Consider the following 24,612-nt stretch of genomic DNA (forward strand, 5'->3'; position numbering starts at 1 on the left):
AAGACTTACTTATTATTGGCATGAACAACATACAATGTTTTAAATATATCTCAGATGTAAAATTACTTTAGTCTCTAGGAATATATTCAAACATACAAAGGCTCAACATCTTTGGCTATAGGCCATTTATAAACCAAGAATGCCTTACTTTACGTACTGCTCCCTATTATTAGGTAGAGCTCACACCTTCAGCCTTAATAAACCTTATAGCACAGAGCATATGGCGAACTTCCAGCTGCTCCAGGTGCTCAAAGAAATCTACCATATTACTTCAACCACTCTAGACATGAAGACAAAACATAGAAAGTTAAAAAGCAGCGTGGTATTTATTACATGAATAATAATACCAAATAGAACAAAGAAAAATAGAAAATAGGACTGATAGTAAAGTCTGAATATACAGTATATAAAGTCTTTAAGAAAAGCTTATGAAAAAGTAAAGATGTCAAAGATGATAGTCCAAGGGCGGCATTGATCTAGCACTCAAAGTTGTTCATGAGATGCTTTGCAGATGATCAGATGAAAACGGCTGCACGTTGCTGGCGCCCTCTTCTGAAGTTGCTCTTCAGATGAGGCATATTTATTATAAGATTCTAGCAGGGGGGTTTTGTAAGATGCGATTGCTACATACACCTGATTGGCTGGCTGTCAATATGATGAATGAATTTGCTCAAACTCTTTCATCAGTTTGAGTACGTCCATTTTCCCAAACAATAAAGTTTTTGATGTTGCTTAGTACCTACTAGCATGTCTTCCTTTCCCAGACTGTAAACCCATTTAGCAGGTTGTTAGCCCAGATGCCCATCCTTTCTCCGGTTATAAAGTAATTGATAGCCTGAGGCATCACCATGTCTTCCTCTTTTTGTTTGAACAGTAGCTTTAAAAGTGAGGTACAATTTGGGAAGAGGATATGCTTTGATATGTCCTGTATTTTAGTCCATCTAGTATTGTCTTGAGCAAAATATAATGAAAATATAGACAAAAATCTGCAGATTTTGTACACCACAACATGTGTTAACCACTATTTCCATCAGCTTTGCTGGGAAGGGAGGTTTGAAATAAGCCGTCAGTTGTCAAGAATGAATGAATCAAGACCAGGTTTCTTAACGACAAGAATGACAGCATGCAGTTTTGCCAGAGGTTAACAATTTATTGATAAGGTTGGGAGACATGACAATGATACATAGGCTTTAACAAAAGAGAGGGACGGGCAAGTTTTGTAGGAGGAGGAGCTTAAGTTTGTAATCAGATCAAAAACTGAAAAAAATCAGTGGTGGTAAAAGTCGACAGCAGCATTTTTGAGGGGTCTCATGGGTAGAAAGAGGGGCATTAACTGGACTGGTATAATTCAGGTATAATTTATTTAGTTTATTTTTGGATTATTGCTACCCTTACCTATAACAGAAGAGTAGTAAGAGAATGGGCTTTATTTAGTGCACCCCTATAATTTAACATATGCTCAGTGAAGTGGACAGTGAGATCAGTTCTCTTGTTAGAGGAGTTCAAGATGTTGACCGATTGCTTTAATTTCTTAGAGTTCTAAATAAAGATAAGGGGTAGAGACAGCAGCTTGGGGTTAGTCAGGTCTTTATAAGGGCAAAATTACGAAATATATTAGAACTAATGTGGTTATAATGAGAAATCACGTCATCAGGCAAGAAAAGCTTAGATGTTGTATGCTAAAGACAGACATGGCTTCTAAAGACTGAAATAGAGAAAAGATCAACAGACTAAATGTTACAATAGGAAATAGGAATTTTACCATAAGATCTGGGAAAAGTGACGTCAATGAGCTTGAGATAAGAAATATCAAACAGAGAATCAGGGATATATCATCAGGACCAGAAGTATGAGTAATATCAAGTCTGAGTGAAAAGATTAATATGCTGAGTTAAGCTAAAAAAGAAAATCATTAATAAAACATGATTTGTATATTAAAGTCCCCCCCCGCAGAATCAAAGCAGAGCACACAACTAAGACAAGTGTGAGCAATTCATTTAGTTCAGAAAAAAATTGCAGTCATTTTTAGGGGGAGATTAATAGAAAAAAAGAGAAGAGTAGAGCAAACAATATTTAACACCATACATTCAAAGGATGTTATGTCATGAAATGCAGCCACCTTAATTTTCTGATTGTTACGAGCCTCAGCTGCCTTACCGCCATCTTCTCCTTTTAAATGTGGATTTGATGTAAATTTGTGCCATAAATATAATTAAATGCATGTAATCTTCAAGTGTTTTCCAAGCAATAGAGATGAGGAAAATGTCAGAATTTTTCTATATAGTTTCATATTTCAGAAAAAGTGGCAGTTTTAGTCAAATCTAACACAATCTGTGTCCAAGAGCAGGATTTGGTATTTTTCTAAGAGGCTGAAGAATGCAAGAATTGACTCTGAGAATTGTTGCTTCTCCATTAAGCAGATAATTACTGGGTGGGGTATGATATATAATAATATAGCACTTTTCTCACTACTCAAAAGCACTTTTTCATACAGAGGGGGAGCCACAGCAACATAACTAATGTGCAGAATCCACCTGGATAACGCAACGACAGCCATTTTTGCGCCAGTATGCTAACCACACATGAGCTATTAAGTGGTGAAATGAGGGTAGAGATAGTTAGCCAGTCAGAGGCAGGGGGTGAATGGGGTCCAGAATGATTAGGCCATGGAGGGCAATTTAGCCAGGACACCCTGCTCTTTATGAAAAGATGCCCAAGGTTCTTTAATAACCACAGAGAGTTCAGGACCTCATGCAATGGACAGCACCATTTTTACAGCATGGTGTCTCCATCACTGCACTGGGGCATTGGGATCCACATTCAGACTACAGGGTAAGCACCCCCTGCTGGCCTCACTAACATCTCTTCCAGCCACGAACCAAGATTTTCCTAGATGGTCTCCCATCCAAGTACTGGACGGGCTGAACATGCTTAGCTTCAGGTGAATGAACTGTTCTGAAGTGCATTTGGCATGGCTGCATCTTTCTAGAGTATAGTAGTGACCAAAGAACAATTAATACTAGCATGTGTAGGAGCGATGAATGTATTGTATGTATCTTGCAAAGATCTAAAACCATTGGGTCAAACCGATGGTTAAAGTTCATATTTCTAAGATGTGACGGAAAGTGCACAAGTACTATACTGAAGCTGAAGTGAGTACTACAGCCCAGAATTACCCAGAAGACACCATCACACCGATCAAGCACACAGCACAGTCAACACCCTGCAGAATGGAACCAGCTAAGCCTACACTTAGCAGCCAATGAAGAGAATGGGAAAAGCAACACCAGACAGGGAAATGTCAGATTTAGCTAGCTGAGAGAGTGGAGATGCACTCACCAACTGTGCTGAAAGCAGTAAGAAATAAGAGGCAGAGAGCTTCCAGCATGCAGGCAGGTAGGTGTAACACAGTAGGGGGAGACTCCAACAGCAGGGGTAAACTCCAATGGCTTCTATACACTCTCTAGATGTAGATGGTAAGGAGTCTATTATGATATCTAGGTCCTTCTCATATGTGTTACTTTCAAGTTTCATACCTCCCATTGTGTAATTACTGTAGATTGTAGGAAATTAGAGCATGTGGCATAAATCAGTAGACTGGGAGGTGTCATAAGCACGACAAAGGGCCACACAAAAAAAGTTTTGGGGCAGCCACCCGTATATCGTTCCCGGCTGTAACGGATAATTGTTAGGTACAGATTTGGACAGGATTGAGTCCTCCACTGAACCAATTTGCTGGCACAAAGAGGGCGGATTTAAGGGAGAGTGGAGGAAGTGATGTCACCAGTGGGCCTGAAAATGGAAGTGACGTCATCAGGGCCAGGCAGAATTTCCCTCAACTTGTCTGCAGAGAAGTGAAAGAAAGAGTTAGTGCACTCCGCCACCACCTTGTCTGGCATGGAATTACTCTCCTTCAGGCCCTTTATCTGCCTCCCATGCGCACGTGTGTGACAGAGGACTACCCAGACATAGATCTGTAGGAGGCAAACTAGCTTTCGGACTCCAAATGATGTGGTCTGCTAGTGGACACTACGGATTACCAACCGCTCAACTACTTCAAGCTGTTTTTTTTTTCCAGAAAGTGCCTTTCAGCTTATGAGTGATGAGACAAGCAGGTACGTAATAAGAATGTAAAGTGCTGTTTGTCTCCAAGAAGGAAAGCGTTCCTTTTATAGCACGAGAACTGTTTCACTGCAGAAAAAAAATGTTATCTATAACTGTTATTAAAAGCCATTCACCACTACGCCAAATGGAGAATGCGCCAGTTTTAGGTCTTCTTAGAGTTTTGAAATCAATTTAAGAATTTCTATAGCATGTGACATTGAAAGCAAAAGTCAGGTACTTGCATCAGCCGATTGGTCCCAATTTGATCATGCAGCTGACACGCCTACTGCAACGTTCACCAGGGAGGACTACACAGACGCTTACCGAACTCCAATTTTGATGTAAATGATCAGGAAAGCAAAAATGAAAGGCAGGTACCTGCGTCAGCAGATCAATCCCCTGCTGATTGTAGTGCTGAACACGCAGGAGCAGCAGACACAGCTACAGCAACATGCACCCTGGGAGGACTACACAGACATAGATCTGGGTGAGGCATGCTGGCTACCAGACTTCATTAAATGACATGGCGTGTTAATGGACACTACGGATTAACAGCCACTCGACTACTTCAACCAGAATGTGCCATTCAGCTTATGAGTGATGACACAAACAGGTGTCACACACGTGCGATTGTATGATGTATGATGGACACAGCTTGCTAGTCATGTTTTGGCTCATTTTGTATCTCATTATTGTTTGGCAGCTAATTAAGGAAAAAGAAACAATTAAGGGGTCTGAGCAAGTCAGTTAAAATGAATTCAGAAGAAGTTAATTAGTGGCAAAACCAGGTCACCAGGGTCCTCATGCATAACGGCGTGTGTAGAATTCATAATAAAACATGGCATATGGACAAAAGCAAAAATGTGCGTACACACAAAAAAATCCAGATGCATAAATCTGGGTGTACGGCAACTTCCACGTTCTTCCGCTCCATAAATCCCGGTCAGCGTGAAAAGTAACGTAGATGCACAGACCTGCCGCCACTCCCCAATTCCTCCCAGAATTACGCCTCTTTGAATATGTAAATAAATATAAATAGCCCTTAAGCTCAGCGTTCTGTGAAAAGGCAATGGCAAAAGCACAGGGGAAAATAAAAGAATTTCAGTGAATACCAAGTGGCGGCAAGGAAAAACGTACTATTTGTTACTTTAAACAGTGGTATTAACAACAAAAGGAAATTGATTGAGTGACATAGCGTGTCGGAAAAACTCAAAAGCTCAAGTTCACAAAGTCGCACAGTGCCCGAAATAAAAAAGTTGTCAGATATCAAAGTCACCGTGAAAAGGTGAGTCGTAGCCCACCGTCTGAGTGTCATATGAAAGCTTATTAGGATACAGAGAAAAGAAAAATAAATAGGTGCACAGTGAAAAAAAAGCTCAAAATGTCAACTCTAATCTCAGAATTTCCACTTTAATCACAGAGTTGGGGACACCTGCTGTAGAGGCTCATGGAACATAACACAGAGTGACATTTCTCAAAAGTATTTTAAGTTTATTTATGTGTGAAACCATTGCTTTGAGTGATTTTTAGAAGACTGAGCTTTTTGGAAAAATATTCAGCCTTGGGACAAAAAGGAAAAAAAAAAATTAACCCTAAAAGAGTTAAACTGGATGACCAACCTCTCAAGTGCTTTCTGAAAATCAAAATAAATTAAACGATATGAACCTCTCTAATCATATCCTCATAGAATTCAAGCATATTAATGAAACATGACCTCCCGGTCTGAATCCATGATGACTGCTAAGTAATCCACCTGTTCTTGCCATGTGCTGCTCAGCCCGCTTAGTGGGTTTCCAAAGGGTTTATATCTGCAATCATCAACATTGTAAAGAAAAGATTTCAATTGAGCGTTAGATGTTCTCATGTGCTATAAAACATGAATGTGACTACTGAGGATGGCAAGATGGGAAAAAACTTGAACAACGACCATGATATAGAAGTAAACAGCATGAATTCATATTTCAAATTAGTCCCATCTAATCAGTTTATTTCTTTTACTGCAAACCATCTGATGAATGCCCAGTGGTTTGTAAATAATTTAAATTTGTCTTGTTCTCTTTCTCTAATTGCTTTCTTTTTCAAAAACATACATATTTATGGTTGCAGCAGGGGGTGGGAGAAGTGGGGGCTTGTTAATTCTAAGGCTTTACACTCACAAGAAATAGTTGAACAATCTGATGCCAAATCCCTTAAAATCAGTGCTGGTAGCTACCTTGGTGTGACAGTGATAAATGTCCCCCATGCATACTTAGTATACCTTCTTGTTGAAGAAAATGTCATTTTATTTTCAAATTGGTTCCACAAGGAACACTGTTCATTGGTTTTGATTAAAACCAAAAAAAAAGGATGAAAGGAGAGGGAAAAAAAAGGGAAAGCACTGTAATTAGATAAAAATCGAACTGATCAAAAAGCTTGGCTGGCAGTTTTCAAGGTTATGCAAGAGAGGTTTTGCTGAGCGTGCGGTTTGTGAAGGAAGCTCTGTTGGACTTTCCATGTTTGTGTGTAATTAAGAGGGCTCCCACTTAACGCTCAAAATCACATATGGCAATAGAAGCTGCTGTTTATATTTAGCCATTTTATCGCTCCATTTGGAACTTTCTTGTAATTAAAGATAGCTCACACTTACTCGGTGAAGTTTTCTTCCAGGTAGCACCGATTGCGTAAAAGTCCTGCCCACAGTTGGACTCCAATGATACCAAAGATGAAGAAGACGAAGAAACACAGCAGTAAGACATTACCAAGCATGGGGAGAGTGTCCAGCAGGAGGTTTACCAGGATCCGCATACCTAGGGATCACAGAAACACAAAATAGGGATAGGATTATTAGCGAGAGGCAGAATTCATTATGCTTATGGCAGAAGATATTTCATAAGCGCAATGTATGGAAATGACCACTTCAAATGGCCTTTGGCCGTCATGTCATATGAGAAGAACACCTGCCACAGAGCAAAAAGAAGGCAAAGTCACAGTCATCTGTAGCCGTCTGATTGGATGTGAGAAGATACAAGAACATCCAACTTGGGATGAATCACACGAGGAGTTACATGTAACAGTTACCACCAGACCAACCCCTTCTGAGAGGATTCTACAGCTTCCCAAGTTGAGGAGTCTTCTAAAAATGATGTGAGTGTGAGAAGAAGCCATAACCAGAATGAACTAGTGGAAGACAAAGGGAGAGGAATTTCTGACCAAACCTGATTGTATCCTTTGACGTGTTGGCTGCACATCTTGGTCTTGATCCTACTGATGGTCAACTTGACAGGAGCTGAAGTAAACAGAGGAAGCATTTACTTGTAGATTTTCATCTTTTTGAGCTAAAACCGATTTCCTCAGTGGTGTTTGTGTGCTGTTAGCCTCATGGCCTAGCACAATTACAGTTTCCTTCAGGGTAACAGAAGGGCTTTGATCGATAATCGGTATAGATGTTAGGTCACTTGAGCTGACTGCACTAACAAAAACACTTCCTTCTTAAAGAAATCACATTACGAAAGTGACGAGTATGGTAAGGGAGACATCTGTACATAGAGCAGGATTTGTAAGAGTCAATGATCAGCAAGTGTGAGTGAAAAAATATCATTTAATATGGAAGTGTGTCCTATCAATTCAAAAAAATGTCTGGTGTTTTCTCATTAAAGGTTCAAATCTTAGCGGGTCACTTAGTATTGAAGGTAGTGAACAGTCTGTTTTTTTATAAGATCAGAAAATTAAAGTTATTAGCATATAATTACCTACCACATTTATAAAGATAAGGAATGGCCTTTTATTAAAGGGTTTGCAAATGGGGAAAAAAACTTGTAAGATCACTGATTGGGAATGACCTTTATTTGAATTGCAAGAGATTGGGAAGGACCTTTAACTTAAAAAAAAAACTAATCAAAAATTCATTTTTATCGGTAAACTGGAAGTTAGGACAGAATCGTTTCATTCATGCTAAGAGAGTCAAAGCAGTAGAAATTTGGGGCCTGGGAATTTATGTTCCAGCCTGACCCCAAAGAGTCACAAAATGGGAATGGCCTTTAATTTATAAAGCCAGAAACCATAAATGGTCTTTTCTGAAGTGGAAGATACTGTGAATAACAGTATTTTCATTAAAGGGTTTGATCACTTTTCGGAACCAGAATAAACCTGAGGATGTCCTCTTACTGTAACTTCTGAATTTGGGAGTGATCTTTTATCAAGAAGTAAACACAAGAAATTAACTTCATTTTAATTTAAGAGATTGGATGAAATAGAAGTTTGGAAACTGAAAATGTCCTTATTTTGTAGGATTTGTAGGCCTATAACTGGAAGGTGAAAGAGTGGTGATAATGTGTGCATCTTGAAATTCTATATTAACATTTGTAACAAAAGAAATAACTCTGAATATGAATTAGCTGAAAAGAGCTCTAGCACACATATGAAGAAATCGCAAAATCAAGAACATGACCATAATTGGAGATGGAAACCAATGCACTGATAGTTCGTAAAGTACAGTGTGGTGAGAAACCACACTTTGAAGGCCAGAGATCATTTAGCAGGATGAAACGTCAGTCCATCATGCCATCATTTGAAAAAAAACAAACCAAGAATTACATTAAGCACATCCTCAAACAATCAAAAGAAGATAGTTTGTGTCACCTATGTATAAAACATGATGATATCATTGATTTTTGTGAAACTCTGGCCTATACTTCATATCTATGGCATCAAAATAACTAAAACGTCCACTGGACCTGCCGGAGGACAACAATATCCAAGTGACAAGTCAATGGTGGAGATGGAGCTTAGGGTAGCATAAAATGCTTCATCCAAGATGTTCCCTGTGAAAACCAACGTCATGATTAATGCCAATCAACCAGCCATCATATGTATGAACCTAGTGTTGTCAGCTTGTAACATTGGTTCAAATGAAAAGCATAGATTAGAGCATTACCATCAGTTCTGGACTCTGGAAAACACATGCTAAGGTCACCATCCTCAATGCTATTGGAGTTATTGCTAAATCCATGAAAAGCTCTCACCCAATATCAACATCTCTATTTTATAAACACAAGTGGCACTCTGCATGGCTTCTGCTAGTAGCAGAGTCCATGACGTGGTAAACAGTAATTAACTCCAGATATTTTATGTTGAGCTGGCGTTGACCAGCCTCTCCTAGCCTGAACTGACCTAAATCCTGCAATGTAATCCAACCCAAGCTCTCAGCTATACTGCCTCTCAAGACGTGTCAACTGAAAACGCTGTGAAATAAACATTAAAAACAAGAAATGACATTTAATGTAACTGGGAATGACCTTTCAATAAACTTTAAAATGCTGCGAATGGGTATAAACTGTTGAGTCAGAGACTGAGAATGGTCTTTTTCTAAACTGGAAGAGACCGATAATAACCTTTTATTACAGGGTATAAAATTGGCAGTTGCCTTGTCTTTTAGACATTAGGAATGGCTTCTTTTGGTAAGATCTGACTTTAGAAATGGCCTTATCTTTTAAAGTAAAAAAAAAACGTGAGAGTAGGAATGGAGGTTAGTTACAGGATCACAAACCGGAGATAATTTACAGGGTACAAATTTGGGAATGACCTTTAGTATGGGGGCACTGTGACTAGAAATTGCCTTTTATTAAAAGTAGAAAATAGGAATGAGCTTAAATTGCAAAATAAAGAGACTCGGAAGAACATATGAGAGTGAGCATTCATTGTAGGGTGTTAAAATGAGAATGGCGCTCACATGCAGGATCAGAGACTGCAAATGACTTGCAGGGCCTAAAAGGTTTGGGAATGGCCTTTAGTAGTAGGCCTGGGACTAAGAATACTCTTTTGGTAAAAGTAAGAAATTAAGAAAGGAATTGGTAAATGGTAACGTAAGAGACATTTTCTGTGATATCAAGATCTTGTCCGTCACATTTACCAAGGGGGTGATGATATCATTAAGCTCTTTCATTAACTGTAGTATTTGTATACAGTGGATTCAGAAAGTATTCAGACTCCCTCACTTTCTGCACACTTTATTGTGTTATATTTATTTATTATTTCATCTTGTGAAGCACTTAGAGCTACATCATTTATATGAAAATGTGCTGTGTAAATAAATGTTGTTGTTGTAGATTAAATTTTAAATAGATCAATTTCATATTTTTGCCTATCAATCTACACTCGACAGCCCATAATGACAAAGTGAAGGTTTGCAAATTTATTAAAATCAAAAACTGAAATCTCTCATTCATATAAGCATTCAGACCCTTAATTCAGTACTTCATAGAAGTCCCTGTGGCGGCAAGTCTTTCAAGTCTTCTTAGGTAAGTCTTTCTAAATTTTGCACACCTAGGTTTGGGCAGTTTATCACAGTCTTACTGGCAGATCCTCTCTAAGCTCCATTAGATTGGTTGAAAAGTGTCTGTAAACCGACATCTTCAGGTCTGCTTACTGATGTTCTAACCTGCTTAACCCAGTCCAGGGTGGCAGGGGGTGATGGACCTGGTTTGTCTCTTCATCACACTGTTCAAAATGCAGCTGTCTGGTTTTTAACATGTTCACATAAATGGACCCACAAATCCTCTTTTACACTCACTACATTGGATCTCAGTTGAATTTAAGATCCAGTTCAAAATTCTGGTACTTACTTACAGAGCTCTGCATGGTCAAGCGACCCAATAGATCACAAACATCCTTCATCACTACAACACGGGCCATACTCGAAGATCTGATCAGTTAGACCTCCTTTCTGTTCCCCGTACCAGACGAAACACATGTGGAGATCGTGCATTTCAGGCCATTGCTCCAATGTTATGGAACAGTCTTCCCCTGAAATTGAGATCAGCAAATTCCACTGAATTGTTTAAGCGTCAAATTTAAGATGCATCTGTTTAGACGGGCACTTGGGTAACGCTGTAATCTATGGCTGTCTTATGCTGTCCTTGTTTGTATGTTGCTTTGATATTTCATTTTATTGTATGTTTATTTGTTCAGCGCTTTGACTTTAGAAATAAATTTTACTTACATACTATTTCCACTAGCATAGAACACAAGGCAGAAACAAACCCTGTACAGGATGCCAGTCCAATGCAGAGCAGGCATAAACTCACCCATACACCAGGGTCAATTTAGCATCACCAATTCAACTAGCCTACATGTCTTTGGACTGTGGGAGGAAATCCATGCAGACAAAAGGAGAACATGCAAACTCCTCACAGGGGATGACCCGGGATGCAAACCCTGATCTCCTTACTGCAAGACAGCAGCACCACCACCATGCCACACCAGTTCAGGGTCAGTAATCTTAAATACTCTAACAGTCTGAATCTGCAACTGTAATTTATTGGGGGGGATTGCTTTTCCTAACTGCAGAAACAGACACTTCAGAACATTAGAACACTCTACAACAAAGCTCGCCAGTCCTATCCACGTATTTCTTCCAAAAAAACATCAAGTCAAGTTTTTAAAGTCCCTAAAGTCTTACTGTCTACCACACTACTTGGTAGCTTATATTCCAAGTGTCTATCATTCTTTGTGTAAAGAAAAACTTTCTAATGTTTGTGCAAAGTTTACCCTTAACAAGTTTCAAACTGTGTCCCTGTGTTCTAGATGAAAAACACATTTTAAACTAACAGTCTCGATTCACTGTACTAATTCCCTTCATAATATTAAACACTTCAATCATGTCATCTCTTAATCTTCTTTTGCTTAAACTGTAAAGGCTCAGCTCTTTTAATCTTTCCTCATAATTCAACCCCTGTAGCCCTAGAATTAGCTCAGTCACTCTTCTCTGGACCTTTTCTAGTGCTTCTATGTCCTTTTTGTAGCCTGGAGACCAAAACTGCACACAGTACTCCAGATGAGGCCTCACCAATGCATTATGAAGGTTGAGCAGAACTTCCTTAGATTTGTGCTCCACACATCAATGTGCTATAAAACCTAAAATTCTGTTAGCCTTCTTAATGGCTTCTGAACTCTGTTGGGAAGTCGATAGCTTGGAGTCCACTATGACTCCTAAATCCTTCTCATAAGGTATATTCTTGATTTTCCGACCGCCCATTGTGTATTCAAACCTGACATTTTTACATCCTATGTGTAATACTTTACATTTACTGATATTAAATTTCATCTGCCAGAAATCTGCCCAAGCTTGTCTGCTGTCCAAGTCCTTCTGTAATGATATAACAGATTCCAGATTGTCTGCTAATCCACCTATCTTGGTATCATCTGCAAGTTTAACCAGCTTGTTACTTATATTCCTATCTAAATCATTTATTATATATTAAAAATTGCAGCGGCCCTAACACTGACCCCTGTGGAACACCACTCTTAACATCGGCCAGTTCTGATGAGGCTCCTCGCACCATCACCCTCTGCTTCCTGTGTCTGAGCCAATTCTAAACCCATCTAAAAACACCACCCTGACCTGCCACTTCTTTTAGTTTGATGCCCAACCTCTCATGTGGCACCTCATGAAATGCTTTCTGAAAGTCCAGATATTATCATCTGCTCCACTATGATCGTTCTCTTCTGTCGCCTCCTCATAGAAGTCAAGCATGTTAGTAAAACACAACCTCCCACTTCTGGACCCATGCTGACTGTTCAGAATAACTCCGTCCTTGCCAGGTGTTGCTCAATCTTATCCTTAATAATTTCTTCCATTAATTTTTCTGTGATGCGTGTTAAGCTTACTGGCCTATAGTTGCTTGCTTGCCCGGTCACCCTTTTTATATAATGAGATATTTGCCATTTTCCAGTCCTTTGGAATCTCTCCAGCGCTCAGTGTCTTCCTAAAAATATGTGTCAAGGGTTTATATCTGTACTCACTAGCCTCCTTAAGAACACGAGGATAAATATTATCTGGGCCTGGCGATTTGTTTGATTTAATTTTATTTAATCTGAGCAGCTCTTCTCCCTCTACAATTACCAAATCCCTCAGTACCTCCTTAGTAGTCCCTGTTACCTCTGGGAGGGTATCCACTTACTCACTTGTGAAGACCTCAGAAAAATTTAAGTTTAGGGCATATTTGAATAACTTGTAAATTACTTGGAAGTTACCTTTATTGTAGGGTCAGAGAATAAGAATGACATTTCATTAAAAGGTTAAGAATAGCGAATAACTCCTAAGTTGAGAATACAATTTAAAATTAAGGGTAGTGACTGGGGAGAAGCTAGAATTTCTAAATGATTTTCATTGTATTGTCTGAAACTGGGAATAACCTTCCACCAAAATGGCCTTTCCACTAATTAGATTTCCCACTGTATTGTTTTTTTAAGATAGAGAAGGAAATGTTATATTCAGAGCACTTATTCAATTTATTTAGGGTATATGTTGACGCAACATTTACATTGAGCAGTGTAAGGAAGCATCTAAAACGGCAAATAGGTTAAATTCAACAGTTTTTATGATATAAGTTATGCTCAAACTATATAATGCACTAGTAAGACCACACCTAGAGCATCATGTGCAGTTCTGGTCACCACGCTACAAGAAAGACATAGCAGCACTTGACACTGTGCAAAAGAGAGCAACCAAGTGCAACCCAGAAAGAGGACACGTCGTACTCTGATAGACTTAAATCTGTTTAGTCTTGGGCAGAGGAGACTGCATGAGGACCTAATCCAGGCATTTAAAATCCTCAAAGGCACTGATAAAGTAGATCAAGCAACTTGTTTCTGACCTAAGATGAATCACATACTCGAGGAAATTAGTGGAAATTAAGTGGAAGGGAGGAAGCTCTTCTTTAAGTAAAGAGTTGTGGAACTCTACCGAAACATGAGGTTGAAGCAGAAACCTTGACAACCATAAAGAAAAATGTGGATGAGGTCTTGGGACAGCTAAGCTCATAGCTAAACAAATGGGTGTGATGGAGTCCTCTCGTTTGTCGTATTTCTTATGTAAATTTTCAGAAAAAGTAAATGACGTTTTCGTCTCAGGTACTGTAGGGTAACTTCTTAATGTGAGGTGTGAGTTTAGGAATGACCTTTAACTCAAAGGTCAGATGCTGGGCATGGCCTTTGATTGAAGGTTATGAGACTGAGAATGACCTTTCTCTAAAAGGTCTAAAATTGGGAATGAACTTTAAGTGTATTGAGAATGAAGATGAACTGTAACTGCAAGGTCAGAGGCAATTATGTTTAATTGCAGGGTTGGAATTTGGGAATCACCTTTTATTAAAGTTGACAAACTATGAAAGGTGGAAGATTACATTTTTTTTTTTCGGTTGTTTTATTTCAGAATCAGAGCTGACAATTTCTTGTTTTGAATTATCACTGTTTATTACAGCCTGATCTTCAGAGACAACTTTTCATAACTGGGACAAGGAGAGGCAATGATCTTTCATTGAATTGTCACACAGCTGGACCGACGTCTTTGGTGAGGCTCTCACATATGGAATAACTTTATTAAAAGATCAAAAAAAGGAAGGCCTTTGTATTAGATTCGGAGGGGTTAGGGAACAATCTTTCTTCTGAAGCTCGGGCCGGTGTGCCATGCCTCGGAAGCTAGCCGTGTAACTTTTGGTTTATTTATAGGATTTTTTTTTGCCTGCCATCTGATTATGTTTGCTCGGCCTCAGAGGCCTTTGTGAATTGTTTGTTTTGTTTTTAAAATTACTTATTAAATTCATCCTTACCAGCCCTCCCTTCAGCATTCCGAATAAACAGTAAGCAAAATAAAGGTCATTCTGGCTTCTATTTATAATGCCTGAGCTGGAGAGTGCAGCGAGAAGCAGCCAAGAAGAGTTCTTTTATTTATTAATATTATTTGCATTATATTATTGCATTCGTTGGAAGTGTTGACCTCTGATCATTTTTTTAAACAGATGTTGGTTTATTTTGCTGTATGATGTTATGCCATTCATGAATGTGGTGAAGCGTGTCAGAGGTCTGTGGTGGTAGACAAGTTTTTTTAAGGTACTCAGACTTTATGCGTATAGGCCATGAAACTTTTGGGTGTTTACTGAAGAAATTGGCTGGTTGATCGTTCACTTGCGAGCCTGAGAAGCACGTCCATTCCCCATTGACACTTCATGGGTCGTTGTTGAAAACATCTGCACTCACAAGGATAAAAAAAGTCGGGTTTGAGTTAGGAGGGGAGAGAAAGAAACTGAGAATGAAGAGAAGGAGACAGTGGCAGAATCAGCAAGTGTGTCTGTGTGGAGAAAAAGAGGTGAGATGGCTCAGTGGTCCTGCGACGGAGTGGGAGAAACAGTACTCCAGGGGTGGGTCCCTACTATTGAGCATTGGGAGTGGTGGAATGCTTCAGAAGTCCTGTAGGAATGAAGACTGGTGGCTCTGAGTGTCCCAGCGGTGAGTAACTGTGGTGGCAGGGATGAGAGTCGGGGAATGGTGGGCTGTGTTTGCCGGCATCTCAGCCTGCTGAATAGACAGCGAAGAGAAGGAGATAGACAGGACCTCAGCTAAGTCAATATTCTGGATTTTAACCCATTAATTGGAATTATTTTTTTGGTTTTGAACTACCCATAAATACTGTACACTGTTTTTGTAGAGGACTAGCTGAAATACCCAGCAATGCCCAGGAGGAAAATAGTGCTTTTTTTTTTTTGTTTGGGAAAAATATCTCTCTATTATAATAGAACATCTTGAGACGAGACTATTGCCAAGAGATTTTTTCAAGTCCCACTAGATGAGACTATTGCCAAGAGATTTTTCCAAGTCCCTCCCTCCTCTCAACCATTTACAGTTAACGGCCCATGGCCATGGTTCTCTCACCTCTCATTCGTGTGAATGCGTTTGTCAGACACAGTTCCTGCGCTCTTATAAATTTTTATGTTTTCCTCACTTTAAATTGCCAATTAAAGAAGACTAGAAGACTTATTATGTCCAAATCTTATTGAAGAATTTCATCCCGAAAGGTTATCAACAGAAGAAATGAATACACGGGCAATTCTAGCACCGAGAAACAATGAAGTCAAACAAATTAATGTGAAAATTGTCTATCAGTTACATGGCAAATTGGACTCAATGGACTATGCTGAAACAATTGGTGGTGATGTTGCGTAAGATGAAAACATCAAATTACAACATCCCATAGAATATCAACAACCGTAAACACCGTCTGGTTTTCCACCGACCAAATTACTGTTGAAAGAAGGATGTATCGTAATTTTATTGAATAATACATGTCTGAGTGGGCTATGCAATAGGACAAGATTAGTTGTATTCAAAATTGGTCAAACAATTCTGACATGTAAAATTTATCAGGAGATAAGAAAGGTAATGTAGTACATCTTCCAACATCAGACACCAAAGGAGACCTTGATATGCCATTCGTATTAAAACGTTTATAGTTTCCCTTTAGCTTTTGGTATGACAATTAACAAATCACAATGACAAACATTCAAAAAAGTCGGTTTATTTATTAGAGAGAAAGAAACGATATTCATTCACGGGCTGTTATACGTTGCGTTGTCATGATGTAATTTCAAACATGGAATCAAAATTCAATGTGATATTGACAAAAGGTTAATTAAAAAAAATGTTTTTACTTAAGTTTTACAGTAAAAGTGTAAGTTTAAAAAGTATTTGCGTGTTAATTTCAAAGCAAAACAGAACGAAAATGTATAACGCAATGAATATATCTAATGCAACATGAAACATAATTTTCTTTCAATTTGTTGCTTTTAAATATTTTTTACTATGGTTAATTACTTGTTGTAATGTAAAATAGTTACTACTATTATGCATATATAACAATTCCCATGAAAATAACAATCTGTTTAAATTGTACATACACTTCCCCATACGTGAGTGGCAGACCTGTGAAGTGGCTACCGAGTTTGGCAAGCGAAGCGAGCAGTGGGCAGAGCCACCTACTAATTAAACAAACCAACCCTTAAATATAAAAATAAATTAATAAACAATGAAGACTCACTAATATGCTTGTCTTGCAGTCTTGTATGTATGTTATCATCCAGTTGATGCTTGTAACCGGCCAACTCTATTTAATTTCAAAAGCAACAGGGGAGTGGTGGGGCTCAAACACAAAGAATGCTGGCGGTCACCTCCAGTTCGCTCTCTGGTGGTCGTTAAAAGCATCAACTGGATGATAACATACATACAAGACCGAAAGATCACCACCCACCCTAGGGTTGATTTCTCCCTACAGTATTTTAAGTTGACTAATGAGAAATATGTGTACCACGTTTCATGAAAATCACTACAGCCGTTCGGAAGTGATGCTGGAACATACATACACACACACACACACATACATTGACTTTTATATATATATATATAGATTAGTTATTGAAGACTTGCACTGCACTTGCTTGAAGATTAATTATTTGGAACTGGATGCAGAGAATACTTGTAACGGTTATCTTGGATAGGTGTGGGTGTCACTGGCAGTTTGCACCTTTCCCCATTCCTGTTAAGGGTGGATTGGATAAATGTGTAAAGTTCATCAATGGTACATGGGGGGAGGAGCGCCTGGCTCAGAGGGCCAAACAAACTATACAGGGAGGAGTCAACCTTATGTAAATGTGGGGCGGGAGAAAGGTGGAGGAGGAGGAGCAAAGAGGCCAGACCAAAAGGAGAAGTAGAAACCATAAAAAAGGCAAAAGGGAAAGCTATTCGACCCGCATGGAACAAGTCAGGTGAACCCTGGTTAATTTCTGGACAAATTATTTTCCTTTTCTTGAGAATGAGGTGAAGGCACTCAGGAGAGGACCTGATGGGCCAGCACAAGGGACAGTTTACTAGTACGTTTCCGAGGACAAGGGGTATGGTTCGACGTATCCTGACTCCAGACTGTAGATGTTCATTTCTAACAGCGAATATTTAAAGAACTCTGATTGCAATTACAATTTTTTTTCCTCTTTCCCATATGTATGTATTGTTAAGTTGAACTTTGGTAAGGCTAATTTTGAGCAGATGCGACAAAGTCTAAATAGGATAGACTGGGATAAGCTTTTAAATGTGGAGACAGTCGAGGAGCAGTGGAACAGGTTTAAAAATGTTTTACATGTAATGCAGGACAGATACATACCTAAATTTGGAATTAATAGGAAACTAAAAAAAACTCCACGATGGATTAATAAAGATTTAAAAAGAAGTTGCAAAGGAAAAAACTGCTGTATAAGGCATATAAGACTAATGACTGCAAAGTGAATCGTAGCGTGTATGAGAATATGAGGGCAACCATTAAGAAGGATATCAGAGAGGCTAAAAGACAGTTGGAGAGGAATATAGCAGATAAGGCGAATGAAGACCCCAAGAGATTCTTTTAGTATTTTAGTAGTAAAAGAACAGTTAAGGAGGAGGTCAAGTTCATCAGAAATAGTAAAGGGGAATTAAAAGATACAGACAATGAAATAGCAGATGCCCTAAACTTACATTTTTATGAGGTGTTTACAAGTCAGCAAGTGGATAACCTCCCAGAGGTAAATGCAACTACTGAGGAGGTACTGAGGGATTTGGAAATTGCAGAGGGAGAAGTGCTGCTCAGATTAAATAAGATGAAATCAAACAAATCGCCAGGCCCAGATAATATTTATCCTTGTGTTCTTAAGGAGGCTAGTGAGTACAGATATAAACCCTTGACACATATTTTTAGGAAGACACTGAGCACTGGAGAGATTCCGAAGGACTGGAAAATGGCAAATATCATCCCATTATATAAAAGGGTGACAGGGCAGATCCAAGCAACTATAGGCCAGTAAGCTTAACATGCATCACAGGAAAATTAATGGAAGGAATTATTAAGGATAAGATTGAGCAACACATGGCAAGGACAGGAGTTATTCTGAACAGTCAGCATGGGTTCAGAAGAGGGAGGTCGTGTTTTACTAACATGTTGGAATTCTATGAGGTTGCAACAAAAGCATACAATCAAAGTGGAGCTTATGATATTATTTATCTGGACTTTCAGAAAGCATTTGATAAGGTGCCACATGAGAGGTTGGGCATCAAGTTAAAAGAAGTGGGAGTTCAGGGTGATGTTTTTAGATGGGTGCAGAATTGGCTCAGACACAGGAAGCAGAGGGTGATGGTGCGAGGAACATCATCAGAACTGGCCGATGATAAGAGTGGTGTTCCACAGGGGTCAGTGTTAGGGCCGCTGCTATTTTTAATATATATAAATGATTTAGATAGGAATATAAGTAACAAGCTGGTTAAGTACACCTTATGAGAAGGATTTAGGAGTCATGGTGGACTGTAAGCTGTCAACTTCCAAAAAGTGTTCAGAAGCCATTAAGAAGGCTAACAGAATGTTAGGTTATATAGCACAATCTGTGGAGTACAAGTCCAAGGAGGTTCTGCTCAACCTTTATAATGCACTGGTGAGGCCTCACCTTGAGTACTGGGTGCAGTTTTGGTCTCCAGGCTACAAAAAGGACACAGCAGCACTAGAAAAGGTCCAGAGAAGAGCGACTAGGCTGATTCCAGGGCTACAGGGGTTGAATTATGAAGAAAGATTAAAAGAGCTGAGCCTTTACAGTTTAAGCAAAAGAAGATTAAGTGGTGACATGATTGAAGTGTTTAAAATTATGAAGGGAATTAGTACAGTGGATAGAGACTTGTATTTTAAAATGAGTTCATCAAGAACACGGGGAGACAGTTGGAAACTTGTTAAGGGTGAATTTCACACAAACATTAGGATGTTTTTCTTTACACAAAGAACGATAGACACTTGGAATAAGCTACCAAGTAGTGTGGTAGACAGTAAGACGTTAGGGACTTTCAAAACTCGACTTGATGTTTCCTTGGAGGAAATAAGTGGATAGGACTGGCGAGCTTTGTTGGGCTGAATGACCTGTTCTCGTCTAGAGTGTTCTAATGTACTGTAGCATATGTGATTCAGTGATTTGTGTCGTTATTTGTGTGGGTGGGAATCACTGCAGCGCGATAGTACTGTATGTATATAGGGGGTTTTGTTAGCTGTGTCCAATTTTTTATAATAATCATTTTTTTAACTCAACTCTGCTTTCACTGGTGTGTTTCTGTACTTGTGGTGGTTCAGCAGGGAAGTAGTGTTCGGCGCTTGTGCCCCGGATCATTTCTTTAAATTTTTTCTAGGAGAGCAGCACATAATATAATCGTGCTGGCTCAGCGGGCGGTACATACTTTTGCACCTATCTTGTTGTCTGTGTCCTCATTGTCCTAGTTCATCCTCAGTACATGACAATCCATGCCCTGAAAGACAGGAGATGCCAAAGCTGGGAGCAAACGGGACATGGTGATGTACCATCACAGTTAAGCTATTATTTAAAAGTCGGACAGGATTTCTGCTTTTTTAAAATTAAATTAGCTCTAAGAAACACAGACATATAGGAGATTTTTTACAGTTAAATAAAATAAAATTAGAAAATATATTGTATAGCATGATCTTTTGGCTTCGGCAAAAATGGCCATTACTGGTCTCAAGAAAGCAATTGTGCTTTCCTTACCTGTGTTTCCAGTTTATGGTGAGTCCATCATAGAGAAAGGCAGAAGCTGGACCATAAGGAGCCCTAGTGGTGTCTGCACTGGCAGTGACTACATGTGTGGCCTCGCCAAGGACACTCGATCACCACCTACAGGAGCAGCTATGTCTCTTAATTATGGAAGAAATCCCAGAGTTAGTGAAGAACATGAAGATAAGAGGACATTATGGTCCAGACTTATTGAAGAACACCCTGAGTTTGGTCACCATAAGTAAGAGACTCAGTAGTAAACTCAAAGGTCTAAAACTGGGAATGAACTTGAATAAGTATACTGATAATGAAAATGAACTGTAACTGCAAGGTCAGAGGCTATTATCTTTAACTGTAGGGTCACAATTTGGGAATCACCTTTTATTAAAGATGACAAACTATGAATGGTTAAAGATTACTTATTTTTTAGGTTGTTTTATTTTAGAATCAGAGCTGACAGTTTCTTGTGTAGAATTATCACTGGTTATTACAGCCTGATCTATTGAGACGACTTTTCATAACAGGCAACAATCTTTCACGGAATTGTCACACAGCTGGACTGACATCTTTGTTGAGGCTCTCAGATATGGAATAATTTTATTAAAAGATCAAGAAAAATAAGGCCTTTATATTAGATTTGGAGGGGTTAGGGAACTAAATCATTTGATGGCATTACAGGATGGCTCACGCCATTGAATCCGGTCCCTTGCTAGGCTTGGGAGATGCATTAACCAAATCTTGTTATAGCTCTTTCTGCTCGAGCCAAATGGGAGCATAATAAAATTTCCGACTGATCATTGTTAGGTGAACTCCCCAATCCCAACCACCGACTCCACCCCCGGGGTCTTTTCAGGTTCCAAGAAGAAACAGGTATTAGGAATTGTAGATGGTGCCATTCTCAACACATGCCTCACATATTTCCAATGTGTTAAGGCTGACGTTTCTGATAAAGTTTGGTTTATGCCACGTAGTTTAATAAGATTTTTATTTGAAATACAACCACATGGTACACCAGCAATAGTTCTAAGACAGTTATGGTTAAAGACATCGAGTAGGTTTTGATCACTGGCCGTATTGGCCGTATTGATCGAATATTAGAAGGGTAAATTCTAAGTTAAGTTTTTATTGAAATATCCTTTTGTCACCAAAATATTTTACACATTCTAAAAGTCCTATGTGCCCGTTGCAGACAGTATTTTATATCACAAGAAGTTTTTCCATTACTACAAATCTGCCATCCAAGATACTGAAACTGTTTCACAAATTCTGTGATCACTCCATTTGTTGATATTACCAAGATATGTATATCATATCAGTTGGTTATTATTTTACACTTTTTAGGGTTTAAGTTCAGGCCAATTTTTGATTTACAGTTGATCACTAGCTGAATATCAATCTGCATTGACATCAGCGAATGTCAAGTCTATTATGCACCTACTGATAGCACCTGTAGCTGGGAAAGCATCCAGTGCAGTTTGTAACATGCGATCAACAGCCAGGTTGAAAAGTGTAAGTGATAAAATGAAGCCGTGACGTACCCCCCGATGTGTCTTCAAAAGGAGTACTTAACTCGCCCAAATTTTGGAAAAGCAACAGAGATTCAACCCTCATCCTTGCAAAAAATGAAAAGCATTTTTGAGCGCCATTGCTTTAGCTTTTAAAGAGTAGTGAAGAACAAACAGCCTTTCTTCTCTTTTTCTATCTACTATCCTTCTCAAACAGCACAGAGATTTGCCTAAATAAATAATGCAGCGAGAATAAAGTTGGCCGGATCTGGCCCTAGAGGGAATGGCCAGCTCGTCTATGAAGTGAACAGAACTAAATTTGTATGCAGGAGCGGCACTACAGAGGATGAACAATACTTCAAGACGACAGGGTGGGCATTGCCCATTGGCAAGATTGGCATGAAGTAACTGAAAGCTGAATCCCAGTGATGAATATGGAGTTTCACTTCAGGTGGTGTCAAAATGGAAACCGTGAAAAAGGCAGAGGTCATGCAACAAATGAGATGAGGAAGATGACTGCAGGCTTTGCTTTCATTCGTTTATATTTACAATTGTTCAATTAGCAGATGCTTTCCTCCAAAGTGACTTACAAATGACGCCAAAATAATTGGGCTAATATCACTTAGAGGTCCGTTTTAAAACAAGGGTTACAAAAGACAAGTAAGGCATGCTTTAGAACTAAAAAGTAAGCAGCCATTAAACCACTTAAAACACAAGACAAATTACCTTAACTACAAAATGAACATTGCAGGAAAACCTTAGCAATTAGAAAAATATTCACAAAATGGCAAAGTCTTCAAATACATGCTTAGCATCCAATCACAGGCTGTCTTAAGGTGTGCCCACCAGAGAATCATTACATGAAGTCTGCTGACATGTTCTGTGAAGAATAATATTAAATAAATAATAATTCTTTATGTTTATATAGCACTTTTCCTGCTACTTAAAGTGCTTTACATAGTGAGTGGGGGGCCTCTTCAACAACCACTAATGTGCAGAATCCACCTGGCTGATGTGACGACAGCCATTTTGCGGCAGTATACTGTGATATAGCGGGTCCGCGGCTTAGAAGAAAGGCTCAGTTTTTAAATAAATAATCGTCGCAATCGTGGTATAAATAAAGAGGGGACGTGGTTGTGTGACCGGAGCAGTTCTAGGATGCTACATGATGCAGGCCTTTCCTCGCTTAAGTGCACAAGTGAAGAATCGTCTGTATCCGTAATTAATGCTGGGAGCTGCTAATCACCACACCTGTGCCACGTCCCCATTATAAACAGGAGAAGAGCGAGTGCGGAGAGAGGAAAAAAGATTGAAAGAATGGAGGTTAGAGGAGGAAGGAAGAGAAAGCTGGAAGCTGAAAGCCGGCGCCTGAGTGAGCGAGAGCAGGCTCACTATAAGAAGGACAGGCGGCTGGGAGAAGTGAGCCCTAGCGGGGTGTTTGGCCGGCACCGAGGGTAGACGGGTTGGGTCACTCCTGCTCCTCCGCAAAACTCAGCAGGATGATCAAGGACGGCTTGGCCCGTAAGACTGGGAAGGCAGCGGGAGTCTGAGATTTGGAATCGGAACATCAGCATGAGCACCCTGGCTGTTGGTAGAACCCAAGTCTCGGTCCGAGAAAGTTGCCGTACGGAGCCAGAGGATGGTAGGCAACCGGAAGTGGAGAAGGTCAGCTGTAGGTAGGACTACTCCCCTGGTGCAGAGCCCAGATGGGAGAAGCAGGGGAGCCGCCAACACAGGAAGGCACTGGGTTTTGTTTTTAAAGGACTGTTTCCAGCCATTGTTTTAACTTCATTTTTTAACACATTTTCACTGTTTTTAATGGATTAATTATTGACTTTAATGCACTGCACTATTTATTTGAACACTATTTTTGGATTTATTTTATTGAAATAAAAGCACTTACAACTTTTTTTGCACCATCCCCTTGCTATGATTGGTGTCCTCATTGTCCAGCTCATCCGGTTACATTACCGACGGTGTCAGGTTTAAAAAGAATCCCGAAAGGAAAGTGGGAGCATGAAGAAGAACCCACAGCATCACATATGCTTAGCTATTCTGGGATGAAATTGTTGAGAGATAGTTACCAAGTTAGAGATGATTAGGGGTCCAGAATGACTAGGCCATGGTGGAAAATTGAGCCTGGACATCAGGATACACCCTACCATGCCCATAGATCTTTTATGAGGGCCATTTAATAATTTATCTACCACAGTAGGAAAGAAAAGAGTTTTCAAAAAAATGTTGTTTTATTTTTCAATATAGTCCCGTGATAGCTCCGTTCACTTCATCCACTTTTCCTGCAATGACTTTAACTGCTTTGAAAAAAAAAATCTTCTGTTTGACCTTCAAACCAGGATGTCCCAGCTGCCTTGAAGTCTTCATCAAGCAAAGCTTAGCCTGTCTGGTCCGATCCCATGGAAGAACTATTGTAGCACAAACTGCTGAACAACATCATGCTGGCCATGAGCTTACTGCGTGTGGGACTGGGTAGCCGCAGACTTGTTAGGGTGCCCATGCTGACCCCAGTCAACAGCCAAAAGTGCCTACAAATAGCATCATAGCTGGACCATGGAGCAATAAAAATAGGTGGTGTGGTCTGATGAGTTACATTTTATTTTAATTCATTGTGGACA

General features: G+C 39.4%; 1 protein-coding gene across 2 annotated transcripts in view; it reads right to left on the reverse strand.

The window, feature by feature from the left end:
• The window catches only part of LOC120536964 (voltage-dependent T-type calcium channel subunit alpha-1I-like), an 808,892-nt gene that overhangs the window by 257,633 nt on the left and 526,647 nt on the right, over nucleotides 1-24,612 (reverse strand). For both annotated transcript variants that reach the window (XM_039765546.1, XM_039765545.1), the window contains exon 6: nucleotides 6,731-6,890. In XM_039765546.1, the coding sequence (XP_039621480.1) occupies nucleotides 6,731-6,890 (160 nt within the window). The remainder of the gene's footprint in view (nucleotides 1-6,730; nucleotides 6,891-24,612) is intronic.

Source organism: Polypterus senegalus, chromosome 10 (genome assembly GCF_016835505.1).
Source record: "Polypterus senegalus isolate Bchr_013 chromosome 10, ASM1683550v1, whole genome shotgun sequence".
Classification (NCBI taxonomy): Eukaryota; Metazoa; Chordata; class Cladistia; order Polypteriformes; family Polypteridae; genus Polypterus; species Polypterus senegalus.